The sequence below is a fragment of the Oryx dammah genome, unplaced genomic scaffold (genome assembly GCF_014754425.2).
Source record: "Oryx dammah isolate SB20612 unplaced genomic scaffold, SCBI_Odam_1.1 HiC_scaffold_3, whole genome shotgun sequence".
Taxonomy (NCBI): Eukaryota; Metazoa; Chordata; class Mammalia; order Artiodactyla; family Bovidae; genus Oryx; species Oryx dammah.
In genome coordinates this window covers 89,737,614-89,765,230 of record NW_024070187.1, presented here as the reverse complement: position 1 = coordinate 89,765,230, position 27,617 = coordinate 89,737,614, and the positions used below count along the sequence as shown (strand labels likewise).

The window sequence follows — 27,617 nt, the reverse complement described above, 5'->3', positions numbered from 1 at the left end:
CCTTCTCCAGAGCTCCTCCGGGGCGCAGCGGGTGGCCGCAGGGTGCCAACTGTGGCCGCCCGAGCAATGAGAGCCGCCGGCCCGAGTGCGCGCCAGGCGCTGGCGCTGCTGCTACTGCTGGCCGGAGCCGAGGTGTCGGCCGCCGCTGCGCCCCCTGCCCCGCCGCTCTTCAATGTGAGCCTGGACGCGGCTCCCCAGCTGCGCTGGCTGCCGGTGCTACAGCACTACGACCGGGACTTCCTGCGCTCCGCCATGGCCCAGATCATCCGGTGAGTGCCGGCGAGGGGGCGCGGGCGCGGGTGGGAGTGTGGGAAAGCCCAGACACGTGCTGCCCAAACACTCTCCAATCTCCGGGCGTCTGGAGTGGCAGCGGGTAGGGGCGCCCAGAACTGGCATTAGCCACTGCTCCAGGCCGGCAGCGTCGGGGTTGGGGGGTGACCCGGCGCAGCTGGTTTGACTTTCAGGTCCGGTGTCACCAATGGCACCCTCGTCCACCAGCCATTCTGGATCAAGGTAGCGCGCGGATTGTCACCCGGGCTGTCGCCCCGGCTCCTCAGCTACAGAGTAGGGAACGCACCCCCACGCACTCCTGCTAGGAGTCCCTCGAGGGACCCCAGGCTCACCCCTTTGGGAACCACTCTCCGTCACCCTCTTTCCCGCTCTTGGATGTTCTTTTCTCTCCTGGACTCCGCGTTCGGGTGATGCTGTCTGGACCTGGATGCTGTCTGGACCTGGATTGTCAGCTCTTTGGTTAAGGGAGGCATCTAGAACTCACCCCGAGGACGAAAGCTTTAGGTACCCCCCAGCACCCCCAGTACACACGCATAGTACCGACCTCCGAGCCGATCAGACACCCTCGTGGTTTTTCCTTTCTAGAGATTATGTCCCGCCGTGGGTCCTTGCATTGATCAGAAAAGTCGTCCGGGAGCTGGAACTCTTCCTGCCGCAGCCCTTCACCGACGAGATACGCGGCATGTGCGACGCCTTGGACTTCAACCTGGTCGACTGCATTCTTCTCAACCTGGCCTACGAGTTCAGCGGGTGAGTGCGCAGCGCTAGCGCGGATTAATTTGCGATTTAGCGGGGATTCCGGCGACATTTGAGTGGGAGATGTGCTTTCAGTGTGATAAAAAGAGGGTGCTGACCGGGTTCCCCAGAAACCTGCAGTGCTTCCTCTGCTTCTCTGGGTGAGTCTGAGCAGCAGATTATGAGCTTCAAGAAGAAAAGCACCTTCTCTGACCTCAACACTGAACTGTTCTTGGATCTGAAGCCGCCTTTTTGCCCTTCTCCAATCGGGGTAGCCTCCCACTTTGAAAACTCTGCTAACACGTAGTCCCCCAGGAAAGTTTTGAAATAATCCCCCACTTAAGTTAACCCAGTGACTGTCCAACCTTATAGTCAGGGGGTTGACCCAGCATTCATTTGTTTCTCTGACTTTATCCCTCCATGTTCATCATGGCTAGTGATCATGATTCCTCTTTCTCAGCCCATTTCCTCCGGGGGTGGGAGCACAGGCTACGCTGTTCTGGCTTGCAGAGCTAGCCAGTATTTGATACCTGCAGTGGGCATGATCGGCTGTGGTGCACACAGGGGAAAGCAATGCGGAGTGTGCGGTTGATCCCAGGCGGAGTGAGGGGCGAGCCTCAAGTCTGTGGGCTCAGTAACAGGTCTTGGAGTAAGAGAGATTTGACTTGATTTCTGTCTTCAGGACTTACTGTTTTGCCACCAGACCAGCTTCATCTAGTAACATCTTTCAGATACTTATAACTTCTGCCTGCAAAAGATATTTAAAAAACTTTTTTCTTTTCCCTGTGGATAATGAAACTTTACTGCTTCTTGGCACCTCCTAGAATACCTAGGCAGGATAGGTTAAGAAGCACTGTGACTGCCATCCTCTTCAGGGAAATGTTTTAAGACACAGATAGACACAAATATGTTAAAGTGCTTTTCAATTGACCTAAGTTAATTTTGTCATTCTTTGTCTCCTACCCCGGTCTTTTTCCTATTCTGACATGTGACTTTCTCAATGAAAAAATCAGTTATTTTCATTTTCCTCTTCTTTTGTTGGAGTTACTGTATTCAAACCAACTAAAGCAAAAGTTCTAGTAAAAAAAATTCTAACTTTTGGATTTGATTTTAAGGTATATACTGAATTGCCTGACAAGGAAAAGCACCATCAGATTCCACTAGCATTAACAAAGGAAATGTTTTGTCCTCTTTTCCGGTATAAGACTTTTTGAATAAGATTAAGCAAGACTGTGGTTGTTGTTCGGTTGCTAAGTCATGTCTGACTCTCTGTGACCCCATGAACTGTAGCACGCCAGACTCCTTTGTCCTCCACTATCTCCTGGAATTTGCTCAGACTCAAGTAAAACTAGCTACCCTTTATTGAGCCTACTAGGTATGAGGCCCTGGAGATGGTATTACATTTTGTAATGTGGAAACCAAGCCTCAAAGGGGACAATTTGCTGAAAGTCAGGTGCATGTTGAGTCATCAGAGCTGCTGCTAAAAGCACATGTCCCCAGTGCACTGCGGCGGATCTCCCAGAGCAGAGCCCAGCTCCCTAGCTGTCGCCTGGGCTTGGGGGCCTCTCATGAAAAAAACATTTGACATGACACAGAAGAACTGTTGCCTGCCCAGTTTTGAAAAATCACCTTTGACAGAAAGTCTACAAACTTTATCAACTTCTGGTGTTCTGTCAGTTCCCTTCTTGACATGAGCTCTTTGAAGATCCAAAACCTTGATGGTGGTGGTGGTGGTTTAGTTGCTCAGTCGTGTCTGACTCTTTATGACCCCACGGACTGTAGCCTGCCAGGCTCCTCCGTCCATGGGATTCTCTCGGCAAGAATACTGGAGTGAGTAGCCATCCCTGTCTCCAGGGGATCTTCCCAACCCAGGGATCAAACCTCCATCTCTTTTGTCTCCTTCTTGGCACCCCTGCCAAGAAGGTGCCACCAGAAACCTTGGAAAAAATTAAAACCTGACCAAGCTTCCTTTTTTAAACAATAAAAAAGTAAAATTTGTTTTCTCTTAATTAGTACTATGTAATAATAGTACTCTTAAAAGTACTATGTAATCATTATGGAAAATTAATAAAGAAAAGAATAAAGAAAATTAACCACAATCCTGTTACTCAGAAATGACCATCCATCCTTCAGGATATTTCCTCTCAGTCTGTGTGTGTATGTGTGTGTGTGTGTGTGTGTGTGTGTGTATCTTACCCCTGCCCTAGAATTGAACATGATATATTTAAATATTTTTTATGTAATATTACATATTCTCAGGGAATATGGACATTTAGACATCTTAACAAACCTCTTCCTCTTTTCCTCAAAATACATCTCTCCAGCTGGTCGTTCTTAAAAGATTCTTTTCTCTTGTTAGCTCTGTGCAGGGAGCCCTAAGGAGGACTGGAAAAGTACCAAACCCCTAAATTGTTCACCCTTTTCTCAAGAAGAGAAAGTGAAACTGTGAGGCAGAATAGTTTGGTGTCATTGTACTTGTTCTGAGAAATTCGGAAGAGAGATGATCTTCAACCAGCTTTGAATAGCATGTTAAATAGATACATACTTCCAAGCAGAGGAGCAGGCAAATTTAAGTGATCTCACTGAGCCCAGAATAGGTCCGTTTCAGATTTAGATTTAGGATGAAATTCTCATTCAGTATGTTTTCAATGTTATGTGTGCTGAGAGCAAAGGTCTAGTAACACTGAAGAAGCACTAGAGCTGTGTCCAGTTGTCTTTTTCATCTTGAATTATGAATCCATAGGATTACATAGCATATGTGTTCTTTATAAAAGGGGGAAAAAAACACTTTGAAGACTTATTTTTTAAATAAAAAGCTCATTTCCTTTTTCTTGTTTTTGTTGTTCACTCATGTTGAACTTTTCCCTTTTCCCAGATTCTGCACCAGTATTGTGGCTCAGGACTCCAAAGGCCACATTTACCATGGCCGGAATCTGGATTATCCTTTTGGAAATTTCTTACGCAACTTGACTTTGGATGTACAGTTCATAAAAAATGGGCAGGTATAGTCCGTACAGTGTAAGATTCAGAAATCAGAGACTTGCTAACTGGTTGGCCATCACTTAGATGGTCTGCAGCTTAAGTGTGTTATCAATTTAAGATACAAAAAACATCAACCTCCTGGAAAAACAAAACTATGGAGAGATTTACATCAAGTATACCTGTAGAAATGAGAGTCATTTATTATTATTGAGCACCTACTTACAGAGCTCAAGCACTTTTCCCTAGGGAAATCTACTTGTTTTTTTTTTTTTTGCTGAACCATTCAGCATGCAGAATCTTAGTTCCCTAACAGAGATGGAATCCCCACCCCAGCACTGAAAGGGAGAATTTTAACCACTGGACAGCCAGGGAAGTCCCAGTCATCTACTTATGATACTAAGTCAGCTCTTTGCTTTTCCATGTTCAGGCTGCTGCTAGAATAGGGAGGGGCTGGATAGCACAATGGCTAGGAACACCTACTTTGGGGATCTGACAGGGCTGGGTTTAAATCTTACTTCTGTCACTTCCTTTGTGAACTTGAGAAATTACTTATACCCATTTTGCAGATTACAGCTCAGAGAGGTTAATAACTACTTTATGGAGACGGTTGTAAAGGTTAAATGAAGTGATCTATGCAGAGCATAAGGTAGATGGCCAAATAATAAATAGTTCTTTACAACTATAATTGACCCAAACTACTCTCTTTTTAATATTTAAGAAATTATACTTAAATCTTTTTATTTTCATCCTAGTTTCTTTAAAAGTACAACCAAATGTGTACTATTGTCGCATTTCTGTGTAAATATCTAGGGATATAGTAGTAATCAGTGTTTGCTGAATACCTAAAGCATATCATTGCCATAGAACAGAGCAGAGAATCCAAAAGTCAGATCTTGGCTTTGCCGGGGCAACATTGTTTAAGGATTTTATTTCATTTGTTCTTTACATTTAGAGGTTGAGTCACAAATACTAGACACTCATTTACTAAAAATTCATTTACTTTTACAAACAATAATTGTCATAAACATTCAAACAGTACAGAAATTAAAGGTGAAAGTTTCTCCTTTTCCCAATTTCATTCCTTCACTTCAGCACTATTACCAGTTTGATTTGTAGCTGAAGATTTACTTCAAAAATGGTTTTAAGTGGTAGCCATGACAGAATATCCATGAAAATAAATTCTGAAAGGACATCTGACAAAATGTTAGTAATTATTACTGAATGAGGAGACACTAATTATTTTCATTTACTACTTTATGCTTTTCTCCATTATACTACAGTAAGAAAAAATTCTTAAAAATTGACATATGTGCAATAAAAGGAATTTGAACTGCTCCCTCGAGACTCACCCTAACCAACAGTTGTTCCATTTGTTTCTGTTACTCCTAGAGCTCCCATGGGAAACAGTCTTTTGGTTTGGCTTTTTTCAGTGCTCAGGCTATTATTATCATTAACTGTTTACACTTGGGTATTGTCTTTCTGATGAGGGCTCATGACCAGTAAATAGTTTTGGTAAATTAAGAACAGGTTATCTGGTTATCCTGGGACTTCCCTGGGAGTCGAGTGGCTAAGACACCATGCTCCCAATGCAGGGGGCCAGGTTCCATCTCTGGTCAGGAAACTATATCCTGCATGCTGCAACTGAAAAAAAAAAAGATGACACAACCAAAGATCCTGCATGCTGCAACAAAGACCTGGCACAGCCAAATAAATAAATATTAAAAAATAAAAGAACAGGTTATCTGCCCAATAACAAGTAATCCACTGAATAATTAAGCTCTTAAATTCCTTATGACTATACAGTGGAAGTAAGAAATAGATTTAAGGGACTAGATCTGATAGACAGAGTGCCTGATGAACTATGGACGGAGGTTTATGACATTGTACAGGAGGCAGGAATCCAGAAATCATCCCCAAGAAAAAGAATGCAAAAAAGCAAAATGGCTGCCTGAGGAGGCCTTACAAATAGCTGTGAAAAGAACAGAAGTGAAAAGCAAAGGAGAAAAGGAAAGATATAAGCATCTGAATGCAGAGTTCCCATAGCAAGGAGAGATAAGAAAGCCTTCCTCAGTGATCAATGCAAAGAAATACAGGAAAACAATAGAATGGAAAAGACTAGAGATCTCTTCAAGAAAATTAAAGATACCAAGGGAACATTTCATGAAAAGATAGGCTCAATAAAGGACAGAAATGGAATGGACCTAACAGAAGCAGAAGATATTAAGAAGAGGTGGCAAGAATACACAGAAGAACTGTACAAAAAAGCTCTTCATGACCCAGATAATCACAATGGTGTGATCACTCACACTCACCTAGAGACAGACATCCTGGAATGTGAAGTCAAGTGGACCTTAAAGAAGCATCACTACAAACAAAGCTAGGGGAGGTGATGGAATTCCAGTGGAGCTATTTCAAATCCTGAAAGATGATGCTGTGAAAGTGCTGCACTCAATATGCCAACAAATTTGGAAAACTCAGCAGTGGCCACAGGACTGGAAAAGGTCAGTTTTCATTCCAATCCCAAAGAAAGGCAATGCCAAAGAATGCTCAAACTACCGCACAATTGCACTCATCTCACATGCTAGTAAAGTAATGCTCAAAATTCTCCAAGCCAGGCTTCAGCAACCGTGAACTTCCAGATGTTCAAGCTGGTTTTAGAAAAGGCAGAGGAAACCGAGATCAAATTGCCAACATCTGCTGGATCATGGAAAAAGCAAGAGAGTTCCAGAAAAACATCTATTTCTGCTTTATTGATTATGCCAAAGCCTTTGACTGTGTGGATCACGATAAACTGTGGAAAATTCTGAAAGAGATGGGAATACCAGACCACCTGACCTGCCTCTTGAGAAACCTATATGCAGGTCAGGAAGCAACAGTTAGAACTGGACATGGAACAACAGACTGGTTCCAGATCGGGAAAGGAGTATGTCAAAGCTATAAATTGTCACCCTGCTTATTTAACTTATATGCAGAGTACATCATAAGAAACACTGGGCTGGGAGAAGCACAAGCTGGAATCAAGATTGCTGGGAGAAATATCAATAACCTCAGATATGCAGATGATACCACCCTTGTGGCAGAAAGTGAAGAGGAACTAAAAAGCCTCTTGATGACAGTGAAAGAGGAGAGTGAAAAAGTTGGCTTAAAGCTCAACATTCAGAAAACTAAGATCATGGCATCTGGTCCCATCACTTCATGGGAAATAGATGGGGAAACAGTGGCTGACTTTATTTTGGGGGGCTCCAAAATCACTGCAGATGGTGATTGCAGCCATGAAATTAAATGATGCTTACTCTTTGCAAGGAAAGTTATGACCAACCTAGACAGCATATTCAGAAGCAGAGACATTACTTTGCCAACAAAGGTCCGTCTAGTTAAGGCTATGGTTTTTCCAGTGGTCATGTATGGATGTGAGAGTTGGACGATGAAAGCTGAGTGCCGAAGACTTGATGCTTTTGAACTGTGGTGTTGGAGAAGACTCTTGAGAGTCCCTTGGACTGCAAGGAGATCCAACCAGCCCATCCTAAAAGAGATCAGTCCTGGGTGTTCATTGGAAGGAATGATGTTGAAGCTGAAACTCCAATACTTTGGCCACCTGATGCGAAGAACTGACTCATTGGAAAAGACCCTGATGCTGGGAAAGATTGGGGGCAGGAGGAGAAGGGGACAACAGAGGATGAGATGGGTGGATGGCATCATCGAGTCAATGGACATGGGTTTGGGTGGACTCCGGGAGTTGGTGATGGACAGGGAGGCCTGGCATGCTGCAGTTCATGGGGTTGCAAAGAGTCGGACACAACTGAGCGACTGAACTGAACAGAACTGAATTAAGCTCTTATTCTTATCTAGTAGTCATAGTTTTAAAAGTATTTTCAGATACAGGACTTCCTATGATCTGCATAATAGCCGTGTGAAGCAGACTCAAATCAATACTTCCATTCTTATCTGCTAGATGAAAGGGCCGGGCCTTAAACAGTGATTTGCTCCAAACAACAGGAGATGAGGCAGAGGTGGGACCAAACCGAGGCCTTCAAGCAGTTTTCTCCACAAAACTCAGACTGTAAATTAGTCTCCTGCCCCAGCTAAGAGTTTATGCAAAATGACCTGTCACAGACAATTGAAAGCATTCATGCATGCTCAGTCATTAAGTCATCTCTGACTCTTTGCAACCCCATGGACTGCAGCCTGCCAGGCTACCCTGTCTATGGGATTTCCCAGGCAAGAATATTGGAGTGAGTTGCCATTTCTTCCTCCAAGGGATCTTCCCAACCCAGGAATTGAACCTGCATCTCCTGCACTGGCAGGTGGATTCTTTACCACTGAGCCACCTGGGAAGCCCAATTGAAAGCGTTGAAATTTAGAAATAAAAGCAATTTTTATTGAACCATATGAGCTGGGCACAAGATACAATATCTTACAAATTCTATCTTATAATTACATATTCTAAAATACCTGGGAAACTGCCAGTGATTTTGATTTTTATAACTTTAATTTTCTGAACTCCTCAAAAGTGACACCAATGTGAGTGTCAGTGTATCATAAAAATGAAGTGACCATATGATTACTTTTTTCTTCCTATAGTTACATTTTGCAAGGGCTTTAATAATGAGTAGATTTGTTACCATTTTACCTCCATGAATGGAAATGGGGAGAATTCATGAAAGGCCCTCAGTGTGTCTTGGATAAGAAGTCATTTAGAAAATTGAGGCCACTGCATTTTCTCTTGTAATTTAGCCACTTTAAATTATTTTATAATCGGACAAGGTGGAAATATACAGCTAAATGAAAAGTTACTGGCATAAAATTCAGCTTTTTAGGAAAAAATGAAGCTGTGTCCATTCATTTCTCAAAATATAAAAATATTAGTTCACTTTTATTGAACCATATGAGCTGGGCACTCTTCTAAGTACCTCTTTGAAAATTGAAATCTAGGGACTTCCCTAGTGGTTCCAGTGGTTAAGACTCTGTGCTTTCAGTGCAAGGAGTGTGAGTTCAGTCCCTGGTCTGGGAACTAAGATCCCATATGCTGCGTGATATGGCCCCCCAAAAAAGAAAAATGAAATCTGGTGTCTGAAATAGCTAGTAGAGTGTCTTTTTTTTCCTCAGGGATATAGTAATGTCTTGTAGTCATTGGAGTTCATTTCTTTAATTTAAAGTGGGAGCAAAGCGAAAAAAAAAAAAAGAATAAAGTGGGAGTAATCCCTACAACTCATGGAATAATCAGGGGATTAAGTGAAAGATGTATGTAAAAATTTTTTCATAATTAAAATTTAAATTTGATTATTACTAAACAGTTTCACTTGTTTCCCTTTACTTTGTAGAGTTTATAAGAGCATGATATTAATTTCTTATAATTGAATCAAGACAAGTTTTTAAATGGAAGCCCATTTCCTACTTCTAGGATGAGCTTCTTTTTTTCTGTATGGAGCAGTTTGATGAAGCTTATTGATCCCTTCTTAAAATAATGCTTTATAAATACATAAAGTGAAATGTATAACATTGTGAAGAAAACCAGTTATGCTGAAATACAGCTATTTCTATATTATACTTTTCTTAACACATTAGCTAGTAAAATTTAACAGTGGGTCTAATAACTCCACCATAAATGCAGAATGGTGATAAGTATGAATGATATTTCAAGATATGTATGTATGATGCCATTATGTATGTGAAAATACCTGCAATTTCTCCTGGTGATGAAACCACAGGCACTCTATAACTACATGAGTTCTTGCATTTATTCGTTACAGAGGGAGTAAAATTTCAGTTAGAAGTTAGTGAAAATAAAGATGTATCTTTTTTTCCTCATCCAAGGTCACAGATCCACTGACTTCTGTCCCTGGGCCCTCAAAGTTAAATCCAGAAGGCTATTTCAGAGTATTAGGATGGAACTTAAAAGAAAAAAAGAAATCCATGAAATTGGGGGGCAAAACAGGTATTTCAAAGTACTTTTGGTTTGAGTAATGAGATGATATCTTGTCTCTTGATTTCAGATTGCCTACACAGGAACCACCTTTGTTGGCTATGTAGGATTATGGACGGGTCAGAGTCCACACAAGTTTACGGTTTCTGGTGACGAACGAGGTACTCAAATTCCCAAACATTTTGAACCCTATCTCTGTTCAGTTGTATCCAAGCACGTCATTCAATCAGCCAACAGAGCACACGGAATACCTTCCATGTTCCATGCTTCCGTTTCAGTGGGGGATGGTGGGCAGTGTGCATGTGAGCAATGAACGTGATTTCAGCTACTGATAAGTGCTCCCAAGAAAGTAAAACAGAAGATGTGGTAGAGAATGAAGTTGGGCATGGAGCAAGTAGTACGGGGTTAGGGTCAGGGAAGGCTTGACTTACATGACCCAGGTCTACAGAAGCTGGGCGAGGAATTCCAGAAACAAGACTGTAATGTGGCTACAGGATGGAGTAAGGGGAAGTATATTAGAGATAGAGAAGGAGGCTGAGGCCAGGTGCAGGGTTGTGAGGAGGAGTTTGGGTTTTAAGCAAAATGGAAGCTCTAGGAAGATTCTGGGGCTTCCCTGGTAGCTCAGTTGGTAAAGAATCCACCTGCAATGCAGGAGACCCTGGTTCAATCCCTGGGATGGGAAGATCCCCTGGAGAAGAGAACGGCTACCCACTCCAATAGTCCATGGGGTCGCAAAGAGTCAGACATGACTGAGCGACTTTCACAGGAAGATTTTAGGCCAGGGTGAACAGATCTGTTTTGCTTTTACATTCTCAACTTTCATGTGGTTGCTTTATAGAGGCTAGATCATGTTGGGTTAAGATAGAAACAGAAGACTGTCTGGAAACGATTGCAGTCATCAGAGGATATAGTGATGGCATTATACAAGCAACATCTGTAAAGCACTTTACCATTTTCTGTGCATTTTCTCTAAATTCTCTTATTAGACCCTCCCAGCAGTCCTGTTAGTTAACTGGATCTATTACGCAAGAGAGGAAACTGAAGCTACAAGGTGAAAAGACAGCTAGTAGATGGGAGAGATGGTTCTCAAATTGATCTCCTGGTCCTTGTCTCGTTAATCTATTATACAGCCCACTGCCATGCCCCAAGGCTCAGGGGACACCACTCAGTTACCCAACATGTGGGAAACTCTGAGAAAACTCGGCTCTGTCCTTGGTCTCTGTCCTCGGGAATTTGCAGCTGAATAAAGGAGAAAGACATATACCAGGAGTCTCTTTATTTCCGTTGATGTAGTCTTACCTTTTTATATAAGCCTGACCAGGAAGATGCTGGTTGAGGATGTATCTGTGTCCATAATAGTTCTTTATCCTCTTATATTTCTTCATTTCCTTAAGTGTCACCTGAGAATGGAACTAATTCTCAACCAGTGGTACCCAAAGCACAGCATGACAGTTACTGAAGTTTTACAGAGAATGAACAAAAGGGGTTTTGCTTCCATCATTTTGTGGCTCAGATTGTTTAACTGATAGTTATGGTATGATCAGGTTAAAAAAGTAAAAAACAAACCTCTTTTAAACCTTAACCGGATGAAAACAAGTTCTATCATTAGCCTGCTAAGATTGAGTTAAAATGCCTGAACAATAAAATGTGCCTCTGGGGCAGCAATTCTAGTGTGTGTCAACATTATGATTCCTTCCTTGGCAGATAAAGGCTGGTGGTGGGAGAACATGATTGCAGCCCTTTTTCAGAGACACTCACCAGTCAGCTGGCTTATCCGAACTGTGAGTATTTTTACTGTTGAGCTCACCTCATCCTAAGGGCTTCCCTGGTGTCCAGTGGTAAAGAATCCCGCCTCCCAATGCAGAAGATGCGAGTTCCATTCCTGGGTTGGGAAGATCCCCTGGAGAAGGGAATGGCAACCCACTCCAGTATTCATGCCTGGAGAATCCCATGGACAGAGGAGCCTGGAGGGCTACAGTCCATGAGGTTGCAAGAGTTGGACACAACTGAGCAATTGAGCACATAGCACACACAGAGCGAGAGGAGGGGGCACTCCAAGGTGCCCAGCGAGAGTTTGGTCAAGAAGGAGGATCTTTGTCATAGGCTCCAGTTTTCCACAATAGCTGATTGCGGTTAGAGATCAAAGCTTTTCTAAGGATGTAGATGTACCCTTCTTTTAGAATCTCCAACTGCAAATGCATTCATCTCCATTGGCAAGTATCATAATGAGCAAAACAAATGTGTTAGAAGATAACTCTCCGCACAACAAAAGGAACATCTGGCTTTACATTACCTATTAGTCAGCAGAGTTCCAAGCCACATATATATTGTGTTCTGACCACAGGAAGCACATTTTTCTGGAGCATACCTCTGGTGAAAGGAGCTGGCCCTGCCTCCCTTTTAGCCTTTCGGGCCTTTCCTTGTCCTGCTGTAAATAATCAAGACTCTCTAGGCTTGAAATTTTCCTAAACTTTTTACTTGAATATTCCCTAAATATGTTAATAAACATTGCACCCTTCATGTGAAAGATGATTTCTAAAGTATTTCATCTTAAGATTAAATAGCTGCAAAAATCTAGTGTATTGGACATGTTGACATTTAAAAATAAAACTACAATGTAAATCTTTCCAAGGGAATCTAAATACCAAGAGTGGTTTTTTTTCATTTTATAATTTACATACAATGAAATGCAGAAATATTAAGGGTTTTGTTCAATGTGTTTTGGGAATTTTACACACGCATTTATCCATCCATGTAACCACCAAACATACACTAAATATAGACCCTAACAACTAAAATAAAATATACAATGTAAGAGTTGTGAGTTAAGTTTTATTTACAGCAAAATGAGGAATATAGCCAGGGAGTCATCATCTCAGATATCTCTGAGAAACTGCTCCAAGAGATGGGGGGAAGGTCAGTATAATATATGATTTCAGTTAAGGGGGAATGGGCTGTCAAGCACTTCTTTTGGCAGAGGCTTGCTGCTAGTCATAAGGAGCAGATGTCATCATTGATGATTTTAATGCTTTTCTAGATATGAGGAAATGAAAGAATTGGGCTCATAAAATCTTCTCCTGAAAGTAACTATTTGAAGGCCCTGTTCTGCTGGTTTTTTCCAGAGCACAAAACACCTCATTCCTCATCTCTCCACCTTGAACTCCTTTCAGGGTGTGTTGAAGGTCAGCGACTGCAGTGGCTAGTGACCTGATTTTTGTAGAGGCACATAGTGGGTAACAGTTTTTAGTTGGCAGATGTTTCCAAATGTCCCTGGTAATTTTCCCTAGTGCTCCTTTCTAGTCAACTTCCAACCTTCTTTGACTCCCCACCTCCTTGCCAGGCCTCACTCTGATTTCTATCAGTATAAAAAGTTTTGCCCATTCTAAAATTCATATACCCAAAATCATACTATATAGACTCTTTTTCTTTCACTCAGCATGTTTTTCCGACTCATCCTTATTGGCATCACTAGTTCATTCCTTTTTATTATAGAAGAAGATTCAGTTGTATGAGTATGCCACAATTTATCCATTTTATTGTTAATAAATGGACATTGGGTCATTTCCAGTTTGGGGCTGTTGAGTTGGTTTGTTCTAAACTCAGCAAAATTATATGTGAGGCAATAGGAGGTGATATTGCGATGGAATATGTGATGGAATATGTTTTGGATTATGTTACCTATAGCATCCTCAAAGTGCTAGCGAAGAATTCATTGCCTCTAACAGAATTCTATAAGAACAAAGCAAAAGAACATCAGTAAGAAATACTGAAAGTAGCTGGATTTTCCTGGTGGTCTAGTGCCTGTGAATAAGGCTGCTGTATAAATTCTTGTACCAGTCTTTTTGTAAACTTAAGTCCAGTTTAGTTGGTTACATAAGTACTTAAGAGTGGAATTGTTGGGTCATAAGGTAGATGTATATTTAATTGAAGTAATGCCATGCAATTCATATGCCGTACTAGTCACCCATTTTAAAGTATACAGCTCACTAGTTTCTAGTATAAGTCACAATTATGCAACCATCACTACAGTCAGTTTTAGAACATCTTCATTCCCCTGGAGAGAAACCTGCACCCATTAGCAGTCACTCCATTTCCTCTGTTCCCTGAGATAGATGAGGTTCCTATCTCCCCATCAGTGTGCCACTAGGGTGAATAATAGCAGTCACCATGCCTTCAGTATTTATTTCTTTTTGTTTGTTTGTTTTGACTGCACCATGTGGCACGTGGGATCTTAATTCCCTAACCAGGGATTGAACCCATGGCCTCTGAATTGGAAGCACGGAGTCATAACCACTGGACCACCAGGAAAATCCAGCTACTTTCAGTATTTCTTACTGATGTTCTTTTGCTTTGTTCTTACAGAATTCTATTAGAGGCAATGAATTCTTTGCTAGCACTTAGAGGATGCTATAGGTAACATAATCCAAAAAATATTCCATCACATATTCCATCACAATATCATCTCCTATTGCCTCACATAAAATTTTGCTGAGTTCAGAACAAACCAACTCAAGTCTCACTACCCAACCCTCACAGCAAGCGATATGCATAAGGCTGGGAAAAGTCCACAAAGCTTGCCGTGGTTAATGGTTTATGATGCTGAATGATGGCACCTTTGCAGACACCAGCGTTTTGAATTGTTCTTTTGTTTGGCCTTTCCCTACCCTTGACACTGGGCTTTGGCACTATTCAGGAGGGTGAGACGGCTGTACCCTCTAAAAATGATGAAATAGTGTTGGTGAAGGTGCAGGTGGGAGGGACTGGCCCTCTAGCCAGGACATTCTCCAGCAAGATCAGCTTGAGGAAGGAGTACACGTGGAAGCAGAAGATTTGGAAAGTGATCCACTTAACCATCCATGCTGTGGGCCTGCGGAAGTGTGCAGGAAGTCCAGTTCAGCTTGCCACTCTAACCCAGCACGCTCTCTTTCCTCTCCAGCCCTTTGCCAATCTGTTCCACTGAGCTGAAGCTCTTCCCCACCCCCACTCCCAACCCCACACAATCGCTGCTTTCTCTGGTCTGGCTTCTGTTTGTCTCTCTGACCTCAGCTCATATGACACCTCCCTTGAAGGTCTACTCAATGGCCTGGGTAAGGACCAGTCCCCTGCTGTGACTTCCGCAGCATCTCCTTCTCTGGTGGTGACACTCATTACGTTGTGTCACTATTGCCTGTTGACTTTACTTTTATCTATGGAAGTTTGGGGAGAATAAGGACTGGGTCCATCATATTGACAGCTCTGTTGCCACAGCAGCACAGTGCCTGGCACATAGTATAGGTATTCAAGAAATGCCTGCTGAGAGAACAAATCAGTGAAGAACACGGGGAGACCTTTGCAAGGGTGATCTGCCTTGAAATCATACAGCCTTTGTTTTGGTGAGCAGGGTCTCTCACCCAAGTGAAGTGAAGTGAAATTTGCTCAGTTGTGTCCGACTCTTTGCAACCCCATGGACTGTACAGTTGATGGAATTCTCCAGGCCAGAATACTGGTGTGGGTAGCCTTTCCCTTCTCCAGGGGATATTCCCAACCCAGGGATCAAACCTGGGTCTCCTGCATTGCGGGGGGATTGTTTACCAGCTGAGCCACAAGGGAAGCCCTCTTACCCAAAATAACATGTCAAAGTTCTCTTCTTTTGTGAGAAAAATCCTCCTCCTTGCCTTTCCACTGGAGCTTCCTCCATCTCAGGAGCCCTGATGACAAGGGAATGAGGTCAGAGCAGTTCAAGATTATAGCCATGGGTTCATAGCGCAGGAATATGTGTTTTGGACCAATCGTCCATCACCTAGTGTGGGTAAGTGACAACTATGATGATGCTAATGCTGGTTTGTCTTTCTGTTCAGACTCTGAGTGAATCAGAAAACTTTGAAGCAGCTATTTACAAACTGGCCAAGACTCCGCTTATTGCCGATGTTTATTACATTGTTGGCGGTACATCCCCCAAGGAGGGAGTGGTCATCACAAGGAACAGAGGTGGCCCCGCAGACATATGGCCTCTAGATCCTTTAAATGGAGCGTGAGTAGAATTAAAGGCTCTGGTCATCTTGTATCAATAATCTTTTTTTTTTAATTGATGAGCCTAGAGATACTGTTTATTTTTATATGTGCTTTTTCTTTAGCTGTGTCCCAGTTGACCTCAGGTAAGACAAGATGGTGGGAGGGATTGGGGGCAGGAGGAGAAGGGGACGACAGAGGATGAGATGGCTGGATGGCATCACCGACTCGGTGGATGTGAGTCTGAGTGAACTCCGGGAGTTGGTGATGGACAGGGAGGCCTGGTGTGCTGCGATTCATGGGGTCGCAAAGAGTCGGACATGACTGAGCGACTGAACTGAACTGAAGACAAGATGATGTGCTTTGTTGCAGGTGGTTCCGAGTTGAGACAAATTATGACCACTGGAAGCCAGTGCCTAAAGGAGATGACCGAAGGTAGGCTGTGCACACTGCCTGGTTTGCGGTGTTTTCTTTTGGTCAGGAGAACGTGCCCCTCCTGTTCCAGGAAGTGGAAAGGACTACAGGTGCTGTCCCCTCCCAGAAGATGTACCTGGGCTCCCGGCCAGTGTCTCAGCCAGGAGAGTGTAGTATGTGGTAGAGAGCCTGACAGGAAGCTGGGTGGGAGTTGGGAGGACGAGGTTGATTCTGGCCTCGGGGGCAGGAACCCTAGATTTGACCACTAGCTCTGCTGATGACTCACTGGGTAGCCTCTTGAGCCTCTGTTGACCTATCTTCCCCACTCCCCCCCTTTTTTATTTTTTATTTTAAAACTTTTTATTTTGTATTGGGGTATAGCTGATTAACAATGTGATAGCTTCAGGTGAACAGCAAAGGGACTCAGATGAATGTGTACATGTATCCATTCTCTCCTAAGCTCACTCCTATCCAGGCTGCCACATAACATTAAACAGAGTTCCTTATGCTATACAGTAGGTCTTTGCTGGCTCCCCATTTTAAATATAGCAGTGTCTACATGTCCATCCCAAACTCCCTAACTATTCCTTCTTCCCTGGCAATCATAAGTTTGTTCTCTAGGTCTGCGAGTCTCTTTCTGTTGTTGACACATCTTTAAAAGGAAATGATGGAACAAGATTCATGGTTTTCTATGTAAGACTATTTTGGGAAGGAAAATATTTCCTATACTTAAATAAACTGAGGAATTCCCTGGGGGTCTGGTGGTTAGAACTTGGCCCTGAAAGCCTATTCTGAAATCCTGTGTGGGAGCCTGGGTTTGATCCCTGTTTGGGAAACTAAGATTCTGCACATGGCCGAAAACACAAACATACAAACAACAACAATAAATAAATAAATAAAACTGGGTGCTTTTAATTTCCCTTCTAATTTTGAAAAACTCTTTAATTATAATTCAGTGTGTCCCCAAAGAGCAAGTAGTCGTATACTTTTCCTTGATTTTACTGGCCCATGTGTTGGATGGCAGCTGTTCAGGTCACAGCAAACATTTCCCCCATCCTGCTTCCTTCAGCAGACGGGGCCACTGGGCCAGGCTGTGGAGTGCCTTTACCATGGTGCTCTGAGACAAGGCAGCACATATGTGTCTGTTCAGAGGAAAGGGAGACACTGAGGCTAGGCTTTGTATTGAGCCTCCCCAGATGAGAGCTGGAGGGATGCAGCATTTCCTGAAGTGCCAGGTGACCTTTGATCATTGTCCTTACAGAACACCCGCCATCAAAGCCCTTAATGCCACGGGCCAGGCAAACCTCAGCCTGGAGACGCTCTTCCAGGTAACTTGTGTCACAGTGTCCAGTTTTTACCCAGGATGTTTGATGTCTTTCTCAATAGTGATTAAAAAAATTCTCTGAAATCAAACATTGTTAAAGTTTTACCTGGTTGAAAACATGTAAAAGAAAATCCAGATGACATTTTATGAACTTGTAACCATGTAGATTAATGTGTCCATCTTAACCTTTCTGCATGTTTTTTTTTAAAAAAGGCATAGTCATAATATATGTTTATTTGTTTAAAAGAAAAAATAAGAGAAAGGTTTCAAAACTATCACCCCAAGATAAACCAAAATTATTTTTTTCCTGTAGATATTCTGCATGTATTTCTCCTACCTTTAATAGTCTTTTTATTTATTGGTAGTATTATTTTATTGAAGTATACTTGCAATAAAATACTGTATAAGCTTCAAGTATACAACATAGTATTCTTGCCTGGAGAATCCCCATGGAGAGAGGTGCCTGGTGGGCTACACTCCGTGGGGTTGCAAAGAATCAGACACAGCTGAGCAAATAAGTACAGCACAGCATACAACATAGTGTTTTTAAAGGTTATAGTCTATTTCTAGTCATTATAACATATTGGCTATTTTTCCTGTGTTTTATAATATATCCTTGAATCTTATTTGGTATAGGAGTGTGTATGTCTTAATTCCATACCCTTAATTTGCTCCCACTCCTTCCTTCTCCCCATTGGTCTGTTCTCTTGTCTATAAGTCTGTTTCTGTTTCGCTATATACATTCATTTTTAATTTTTAGATTCAATATGTTAGTGATATCATACTATATTTTTCTTTCTCTGCCTTATTTCACTTAGCACAGTCCCCTCCAAGTCCACCCATGTTCCAAATGGCAATATTTCATTCTTTTTTATGGTTAATGAGTATTCCACTGTGTGTGTGTGTGTGTGTGTGTGTGTGTGTGTATGTATATAGTGTGTGTGTGTATATATATTCACATGGCAACCCACTCCATAGTTTTGCCTGGAAAATCCGATGGACAGAGGAGAGGTCCATGGGGTTGCAAAACTTGGACACAACTGAGTGCACATATCTATTTATCACATCTTCTTTATTCATTTGTTGATGGACATTTATGTTGCTTCTGTACCATGGTAATTGTAAATAATGCTGCCATGAACATTGGAGTGCATGTATCTTTTTAAATTTTTAGTAGTCTTTTTAAAAATTAAATTTATGTATTTTTAATGTCTTTTAATATGACTTTTCCCACGCAGGTCTTATCAGTGTTTCCAGTGTATAACAAGTAAGTGCCCTGTTAAGCATGCGTCATGCATCTCCCCAGCACGGTAGACTCTCCATGCACTTTCGGGCTCAGCAGGGACCTGAGGGCTCCCACAGAGCAGGTTGTCTAGGTGCTGTGAACACCACAGTGACAAAGTGTCTGTTCTCCTGGGACCAGCATTCTACTGGCAGGAGCCGGAGGAGGCAGGGAGGGGAAGATAAACTCATGTATCATGTCAAGTGGGAAGTCCATGGAGAAAACCACAGGTAAGGAGGATAGAGTGATCTGGAAGAAGAGGACATGACATGTTCATCCTAAATCCATCTGCTAGCTGGGGGCTGCTCTCCCTGGTTGTGAGCTCCTTCACGTCACTCTGAGGACTAAACTATAGCCACCTTTGGCTTTCCTTTATCTCCCCGGGGAGTTTCTGCTACCCTCATCCTCATTTCACAGATGATTCAGTGCCTAAGTGAATGATTCTCTTTTAGCCTGTGCCCTTGACAGTAGCATTCTGTGAGCTGTGGCTTCTCGGATCTACAGGCTGGGATTTCACCCCCCTCCTTTTCTGAGGTGAATCATTGGGACATGTTGCCGCTGCCACAGGAGGCTCTTAGTTAAACTTGAAGTGTAGCCCCCACCAAACTTGCACAGGACTCTCTGAAGGTCCACCGTCACCATCTTAGCAAGGCTAAATGGGCCGATAGCCCACTCCTCGGCCCCCTCCCCCTCCCAGTGATGCCTGATCGCCTTATCAACACCTGATGCCAGCTTATGAGGCAGGGCTTAACTTACTAATATAAAAGAGGTATCAAGTCAATACAGAGTCCTGTCTCCTTCTTATACTTCCATAAATTCCCAAGCCCAGCATTTCCTACTTTCTCATCATCCTTGCTTCTTTCTCCAAGGCAAGAATATTAAAATGGTATTCTTCAAGAAATAGTCTAGTACAGAAAAAAACTTGTAAAAAAGTGAGTTTTAGTTTCAAATACCCAATTGATTTTTTTCTTTGAAAGGATCCTCTTTTACACAAATGTAAAACAGCAGTTTTCCTGATGGCCTCTAGAAGAACTTTTGTAGTACTTGGGTGTTCTAAGATTCCTTAGGTACAATGACACTTTCTTTCTTTCTTTCTTCCTTTATTTTTTATTTTACTTTACAATTCTGTATTGGTTTTGCCATACATTGACATGAATCCACCACGGTGTACATGCGTTCCCAAACATGAACCCCCCTCCCACGCCCCTCCCCACAACATCTCTCTGGGTCATCCCCGTGTACCAGCTCCAAGCATGCCGTATCCTGCATCGGACATAGACTGGCAATTTGATTCTTACATGATATTATACATGTTTCAATGCCATTCTCCCAAATCATCTCACCCTCTCCCTCTCCCTCTGAGTCCAAAAGTCCGCTATACACATCTGTGTCTTTTTTGCTGTCCTGCATACAGGGTCATCATTGTCATCTTTCTAAATTCCATATATATGTGTTAGTATACTGTATTGGTGTTTTTCTTTCTGGCTTACTTCACTCTGTATAATCGGATCCAGTTTCATCCATCTCATCAGAACTGATTCAAATGTATTCTTTTTAATGGCTGAGTAATACTCCATTGTGTATATGTACCACAGCTTTCTTATCCATTCATCTGCTGATGGACATCTAGGTTGTTTCCATGTCCTGGCTATTATAAACAGTTTCTTATCCATTCATCTGCTGATGGACATCTAGGTTGTTTCCATGTCCTGGCTATTATAAACAGTGCTGCGATGAACATTGGGGTACATGTGTCTCTTTCAATTCTGGTTTCCTCAGTGTATATGCCCAGCAGTGGGATTGCTGGGTCATAAGGAAGTTCTATTTGCAATTTTTTAAGGAATCTCCACACTGTTCTCCATAGTGGCTGTACTAGTTTGCATTCCCACCAACAGTGTAGGAGGGTTCCCTTCTCTCCACACCCTCTCCAGCATTTATTGCTTACAGATTTTTGGATCACAGACATTCTGACTGGTGTGAAGTGGTACCTCATTGTGGTTTTGATTTGCATTTCTCTAATAATGAGTGATGTTGAGCATCTTTTCATGTGTTTGTTAGCCATCCGTATGTCTTCTTTGGAGAAATGTCTATTTAGATCTTTGGCCCATTTTTTGATTGGGTCATTTATTTTTCTGGAATTGAGCTGCAGGAGTTGCTTGTATATTTTTGAGATTAGTTGTTTGTCAGTTGCTTCATTTGCTATTATTTTCTCCCATTCGGAAGGCTGTCTTTTCACTTTGCTTATATTAAAAAAAAAATTTGTTGGAGTTTAATTGCTTTAAGCGTTGTGTTAGTCTCTACTGTACAGCAAAGTGAATCAGCTATATGTTTACAATGACATTTTGAAAACTGGGGTTACTCTTCTCACTTTGCATCACAACAGGAATATATCTCTTTGGAATTGTTTTTAAGTATGTCCAGATAAAAAGATAATTGTTAAAAATTTCCTGTAAACATATTCTAACAGCCAAAAACAGAAAAAACAAATCAGTATTTTCCCACTCTAACAAATGAGTTATTTGGGTCACAAATGACCCAGTATTGTACTAGTGAGCTAGCTCGTTGAGGGCAGGGAGAGCAAAAACAAAAGACTATCCTGATTTGTAGCATGTATCGATTTCCGTGGTGTAAATACTTACCCTGACCTACTTCAGGATTACAGTTGGCTCATAACCTTCCTGAATATTTAACATTGATTCTCACTAGCCTCCTGGAGTCAGCTCCAACCCACTTCCACTAGGGCACAATATTGCCCTTTCAATATTCATTTAAAAAATATATGAAAACCTATTTTTGTGTTCTTATAGTTTTTAAAAGTTATATAAATGATGTTTCTTTTAAAGATTAATAGTATAATCAATATTTATTTTAATAAAGCAGTTTCCATATTGTAAACAGCCCATATAACTTTAAATAGTTTCATCATAGACAATCAAATGTAGTATAATTGAGTTAAAAATTCTTCAGTTGTTAGTTTTCTCTCATTAAAACTCTGACATAAATATTATTAGTACATTATTCCCCTCCCACCCCACTTTTTATTATTTTCCTTGGCCTAATTCCCAGAAGTAGGATTACTGAGTTAAAAGACTACGAATGTTTAAATGGCATCTGAAATGCTTTGTCAAAAGAGATTTGTCAGAAATTCTAAAGTTTACTAAGAAGCATTTTTCTCTACTGTGTAATTGAAAACCCAAAAGGAACTACGTTTAAATGATAATGATCCCTGAACCAGAAATAACACAGATCCCTGACTCTCAAGCCCTTTACCTGTAATGATTACTATCAACTAAGGAATCAAGATTGCAGAAGAAATATCAATAACCTCAGATATGCAGATGACACCACCCTTATGGCAAAAGTGAAGAGGAACTAAAAAGCCTCTTGATGAAAGTGAAAGAAGAGAGTGAAAAAGTTGATTTAAAGCTCAACATTCAGAAAATGAAGATCATGGCATCTGGTCCCATCACTTCATGGGAAATAGATGGGGAAACAGTGGAAACAGTGTCAGACTTTACTTTTTTGGGGCTCCAAAATCACTGCAGATGGTGATTGCAGCCATGAAATTAAAAGATGCTTACTCCATGGAAGGAAAGTTATGACCAACCTAGATAGCATATTGAAAAGCAGAGACATTACTTTGCCAACAAAGGTCCGTCTAGTCAAGGCTATGGTTTTTCCAGTGGTCATGTATGGATGTGAGAGTTGGACTGTGAAGAAAGCTGAGCACCGAAGAATTGATGCTTTTGAACTGTGGTGTTGGAGAAGACTCTTGAGAGTCCCATGGACTGCAAGGAGATCCAACCAGTCCATTCTAAAGGAGATCGGTCCTGGGTATTCTTTGGAAGGACTGATGCTGAAGCTGAAACTCCAGTACTTTGGCCACCTCATGCGACGAGTTGACTCATTGGAAAAGACCCTGATGCTGGGAGGGATTGAGGGCAGGAAGAGAAGGGGACGACAGAGGATGAGATGGCTGGATGGCATCACTGACTCGATGGACATGAGTTTGAGTAAACTCCGGGAGTTGGTGATGGACAGGAAGGCCTGGCGTGGTGTGATTCATGGGGTCACAGAGTCGGACACGACTGAGTGACGGAACTGAACTGAAGTAACTGAGATCCTGTTCTGGGAACCTTCATTACCCTTGGATGAGCTCTGCATGTGCTCATAGTGCTGTCTTCAGTCCAGTGTACGATTCAGCTGCAGGTTACCAGCACCTATCCCTAAATAGCCTGGCTCCAGATGCTTTGAGCATGAATCCCAGCTAGTGTCTGGGGCAAGAGGTAGATGAAAGGAATGAAGTGAAGTGTGTGCGCGTGCACACATGCAAGTTTTGGGGATCTCTTACTCTACAGAATGTTGAATGAGTGACATTGTACTTTTCATCCTTAGATTAGGCAAATGGGCCCCCGGTCTTGATTCTTGAGCTCTATGGGCCCCACTCTGGCCTTCCTCTGACTCTCCCATGATATAAGGAATCCACTCAGAGTCTGACCCAAGTACATAGGACCCTGGACTTCTCAGCCTGAACAGCAGCAAAGCCATTTCTAGGGCCTGTGTGGTCTGCTTCCTGGTGGTGGTCTCTTGAGGGCAGTGTGCAGCCATTGTGGATGTTGTGTCTGGTGGGGGATGGCTGGGTGTCTCAGTTGAAGCCTGGATGTAGCAGTGGAGTGTGCACACACATGCCACTTGTGGGCCAGGCAGAGCGAGGCTGAAGGCCAAAGCCAGCTCTCCCTCCTGCCATGGAGGAACTCAGAGGGATCTGAGAATTTTAAATTTAAACTCAGCCTCCCACAGTGTTGTCAGAATAGGAAAGAACACTTTGTGTGGTTGCTTGAGTTATAACTTTTCATTATTCTGACATACGTGGATCTCTATTGGTATTCTTGTCCCTGATCCCAAGTGTTAGGGGAAAGGCTTGGGATTTTTTTTTCCCTCTTTGGATATTAGAGAAAATGATGTGTATATTAAAATTCCTCTCTTTATTTTCAGCTATACAATCTATACTACCGTAATGAGTGCTGCCAACCCAGACAAGTACATGACTAGGATCAGGAATCCGAGTTAAAAGCAGAAGAGAGAGTTCACCTATTCTATGAAGGTTTGCTAAAGTTGTTGTTTTGTGTTTTTTCCCCAAGGGGTGGGGCCAGGGGCAGGTGATCTGTGTTGGTATTTCTCCTGAAAGACAGTGGCATCCTCACCATTTATACATACCTAATATTTTCTGACAGGTATCTGGTGTATGGTTGTCATTTGTGTCGGTTATTGTTGCAATTGGGCTTTCCTGGCGAGTCAGATGATAAAGAATATGCCTGCAATGCGGGAGACCTGGGTTCAATCGCTGGGTCGTGAAGATCCCCTGGAGAAGGGAATGGCAACCCACTCCAGTATTCTTGCCTGGAAAATCCAATGGACAGAGGAGCCTGGTGGGCTATGGTCCGTGGGGTTGCAAAGAGTTAGATATGACTGAGGTGATAGCACATACTCATTGTCACAATTAGGTATTTAATTTTAATTGTTTGAAAGCTAATCATCTGATGCCCAGTGACCTTTGCCCTTTATTAAAACCTGCTTTCAGGGCAAAGTGTTACCTCTTCACTTACACAGAGGGGCAAATATCTGTAAGACTTCTGTGTGTCCCAAGTAACAGGGAGGCAAGCCCAGTTCCTTTGCAGACAGACCCTGAAGGACAAAGGACACTCAGAATTTGTTGTAGGGATCAGTGAGTCTATAGGTGAGAGGAAAGATGTGAGGAAGAAGCAGGAGTCCTTTCTGCTGCCCCTAAAATCAAATCATCTTGGCAGCCACTGATGGACAGGACACCTTTTCTGATTGCAAGGGTCTTCTGAAATTTATAAACCTAGCCTGATGTTTGGTCATTCGCTTATGAGGATATTAAAATCAGTTTAAATTAAGCCTGTTTTTTTTCCTTACAGATGATTTTTTAAATGAAATTTTTGAAGAACTGCACTTTAAAAAATAAAGTGAAAAGATTATATTTTATGACCAATACAGGCTTCTTCCTCATTAAACTTTTCAACCTTGTGCAATGGGAGCAGGAGGATCCATCTGGAGCTTGTCATGGTAAAGTGGGTAATGGGTGTCCGTCCTTCAAGGTTTGCCTTGACCTTCTCTGAGCTTCTTCTATGCTAGCTCGAACAACTCAAAGATAATTTTTTTGATCTCAGAGGGCAAGCCACATCCTCAGGCTTTATTCCCAGCTTCTCACCATTATTTATACCTATGTGGTCATATCTCAGCTTATAAAGAAATGAGCAGGTAAAACTTCCTTATTCATTAGGAAGTGCTTCTGGAAGTATCTGCCAGCCTTAAATAAAATTAACAGCAATTATTTTTAAGCAAAGAGAAGTTTATTAGGGAATAGCAGAGGAGTTAACAATTCAAGACAAGCAAACAATGGCAAACCATAGGCAAGTCTAAAAAACAAGGGGGAAGTTAGCTTTTACTGGAATGTGGGAGGAAATTGGGGAGCACTGTTTTGAACAAAAGTTCATTAGAAAAGAACGAGAGTTCAAGGTTGTTGCAGTTTCACATTGGTTGCAAGCAATGGTCAGTTTGCTGTTGCTGAGAAATGCAAAAAATCTTTCTTCTTCCTGGCTGTATAACCATAGATACAACTTTCTTTTCATGGCTTCCCCACTCCTTTTAAAATCAAGTATGCTTTATCTGGGCTTCCCAGGTAACACTAGTGGTAAAGAACCTTCCTGCCAATGCAAGAGACATAAGAGATGCGGGTTTGATCCTGGGTTGGGAAGATCCCATGGAGGAGGATGTGGCAACCCACTCCAGGATCTTTGCCTGGAGAATCCTAAGGACAGAGGAGCCTTGCAGGCTACAGTCCATGGGGTTGTGAAGAGTAAGACATGACTGAAGCGACCTCAGCATGCTCTCGTGCTTTATCTGTTTTCACATTTCTCCCTTTTGATCAAGACCTTTCTCTGAAGGCATCACTGATGCAGCATCAGGTTGTTTGTTTTGGCTGAAATATTTTTGTCTGCATCCCTCAGTGCCAGGAAGGACCTTTCCTAAAAGTTGCGTTGGGTGGAAAGAACAAATAACATTTACTGTTTGCCACATTTGAGCAACAAGGAAGGTAAAGAGGAGCTCTCAGGCATCTCCCATTCTTAAGTTACATCTTGTCAAGGTTGTAAGCCTTGGAATCTGAAAGCGAAGTGTTGAGCTGACATCATACTGTTTGGTGCATCATTCCTGCAGCTATTTGCCAGCCAACAGGTACAAAGTTATGCAAGTACAACAGGTACAATGGTTATACAAGTCAAAATTAAAAGTAGAATGACAAATCCAGTTTGTATAATTGTCCTAAAGATTGAAGGACCATAGGGAATCAGGTGAAACTTGTTGTAACCAGTGTTCTTGTTCCCTGATTTTATGTAATTGAGTTTCTATTTCCCCAGAGAAATGTACCCATGAGCAACAAGCAGTACTTGTTCTGCTAGGAGGTAGCCAAGGGAAGTTTGGTTACCTAACACCACCTTAGCTAAGGAATTGCAGAATTAAGGACACCTCAGCTAAAACTGGAGCAGAAACAGACCTGTAGGGGAACCGCTCCCAACCAATGCGTCATTGATCACAGCAAGTCCCCTGTATACGAACCTTCAATTCTCAAAGAGGCAAACGTGCATCTCGTTCCAGCAAGGAACCAGAGCCTGTGCCATCAGTGTCAGACATTAGTGAAATTGCAGCTTGCCCTCCATCTCCTATTGCTGACCATCCTTCATCCCTAACATCTCCCAGCTCCTCTCCCTCCTCCAGTCAATAACTTTCCTTGCCTGTTCACTTGATGCCAGCCCCTATATGCCAGCTGTTGTACTACTGTACTTTTCAAGGTGCTGTAAGATTTGAAATGTTTTATTTCTTTTGTGTGTTTGTTTTTATGTATTATTTGTGTGTAAAGAATTATAAGCCTATTACAGTACAGTACTATATAGCTGATTGTGTTAGTTGGGTACCTAGGCTAACTTTGTTGGGCATATGAACAAATTGGACTTACAAATACACTCTTGGAATGGAACTCGTTTGTATGTGGGGACTGTACTCCACACAGGAAGAGTTATATGTCTACATCTCAGACAGGAAGGTGTGGCCTACTCTACTATCCAAGAGGAAGAAGAAAACTCTGGCGACAGCCCAGCCAATCAGACTGTAGCTGCCCAACCAATGAGAAGTCTCCATACTTTGGGCTGCTAGCTTCCTCCAGTGAACTCTTTCATGATTACACTGCCTCCCAACCCCCTTCTTTTCCCTATAAAAACAAACTCCTCTTTCTTGTTCTCTGGATTTGCCTGTGGTCTGCCATAGTTTGCACATCCAAAATTGTACTCCTGTGGCTATTCCCAAATAAACTTGCTCTTGCTGACAAAATAACTGGCTCTGCTGTTACTAAAGTTGAAAGAAATCTAACGCTGTTGTTGAGCAGCTATTGCTCTGGCAGTGAAGAGTCAGCTGTGTTACCTAGGGTAATGGACAGATTTCTAACCGTGTGCTCACTAATGTATACTCCAAACCAAGAAAAGAAGAAAGATCTCCTGATGAGGCAAACCCAGGGTCTTGGACCCTGCCAGCCAGTTAACTTTGGATTCTCTGATGTAGGCTTAAGGGGTTGGTCCAGTTTCAGATCAGTTATAAATGGACAG

At 42.2% G+C, this 27,617-nt stretch overlaps 1 protein-coding gene across 2 annotated transcripts; it reads left to right on the top strand.

Annotated features, from left to right (window-relative positions):
* NAAA (N-acylethanolamine acid amidase) lies at positions 1 to 27,345 on the top strand. 2 transcript variants are annotated; one of them, XR_005720543.1, is made up of 12 exons: positions 1 to 269; positions 877 to 1,041; positions 3,902 to 4,028; positions 10,002 to 10,092; positions 11,636 to 11,712; positions 15,769 to 15,941; positions 16,292 to 16,354; positions 17,595 to 17,661; positions 18,896 to 18,924; positions 23,935 to 24,043; positions 24,879 to 25,026; positions 26,617 to 27,345. XR_005720543.1 is itself a non-coding variant. In XM_040237095.1 (11 exons), the coding sequence occupies exons 1-10, from the start codon at positions 67 to 69 to the stop codon at positions 24,008 to 24,010; spliced, it is 1,071 nt and encodes a 356-aa protein (XP_040093029.1). In that variant the 5' UTR covers positions 1 to 66; the 3' UTR covers positions 24,011 to 24,043; positions 24,879 to 25,623. The 2 variants fall into 2 exon arrangements, 1 of the variants encoding a protein (XP_040093029.1); XM_040237095.1 differs by lacking the exon at positions 26,617 to 27,345 and having other exon boundaries at positions 24,879 to 25,623.
* Positions 27,346 to 27,617: the final 272 nt, after the last annotated feature.

Bases quoted from the DNA above. Each gene is read 5' to 3' on its own strand.
- NAAA (XM_040237095.1), top strand. From the start codon at position 67: ATGAGAGCCGCCGGCCCGAGTGCGCGCCAGGCGCTGGCGCTGCTGCTA. The intron at 16,355-17,594 runs GTAGGCTGTGCA...TTGTCCTTACAG, and splicing joins CCTAAAGGAGATGACCGAAG to AACACCCGCCATCAAAGCCC. The intron at 18,925-23,934 runs GTAAGTGCCCTG...CTTTATTTTCAG, and splicing joins GTGTTTCCAGTGTATAACAA to CTATACAATCTATACTACCG.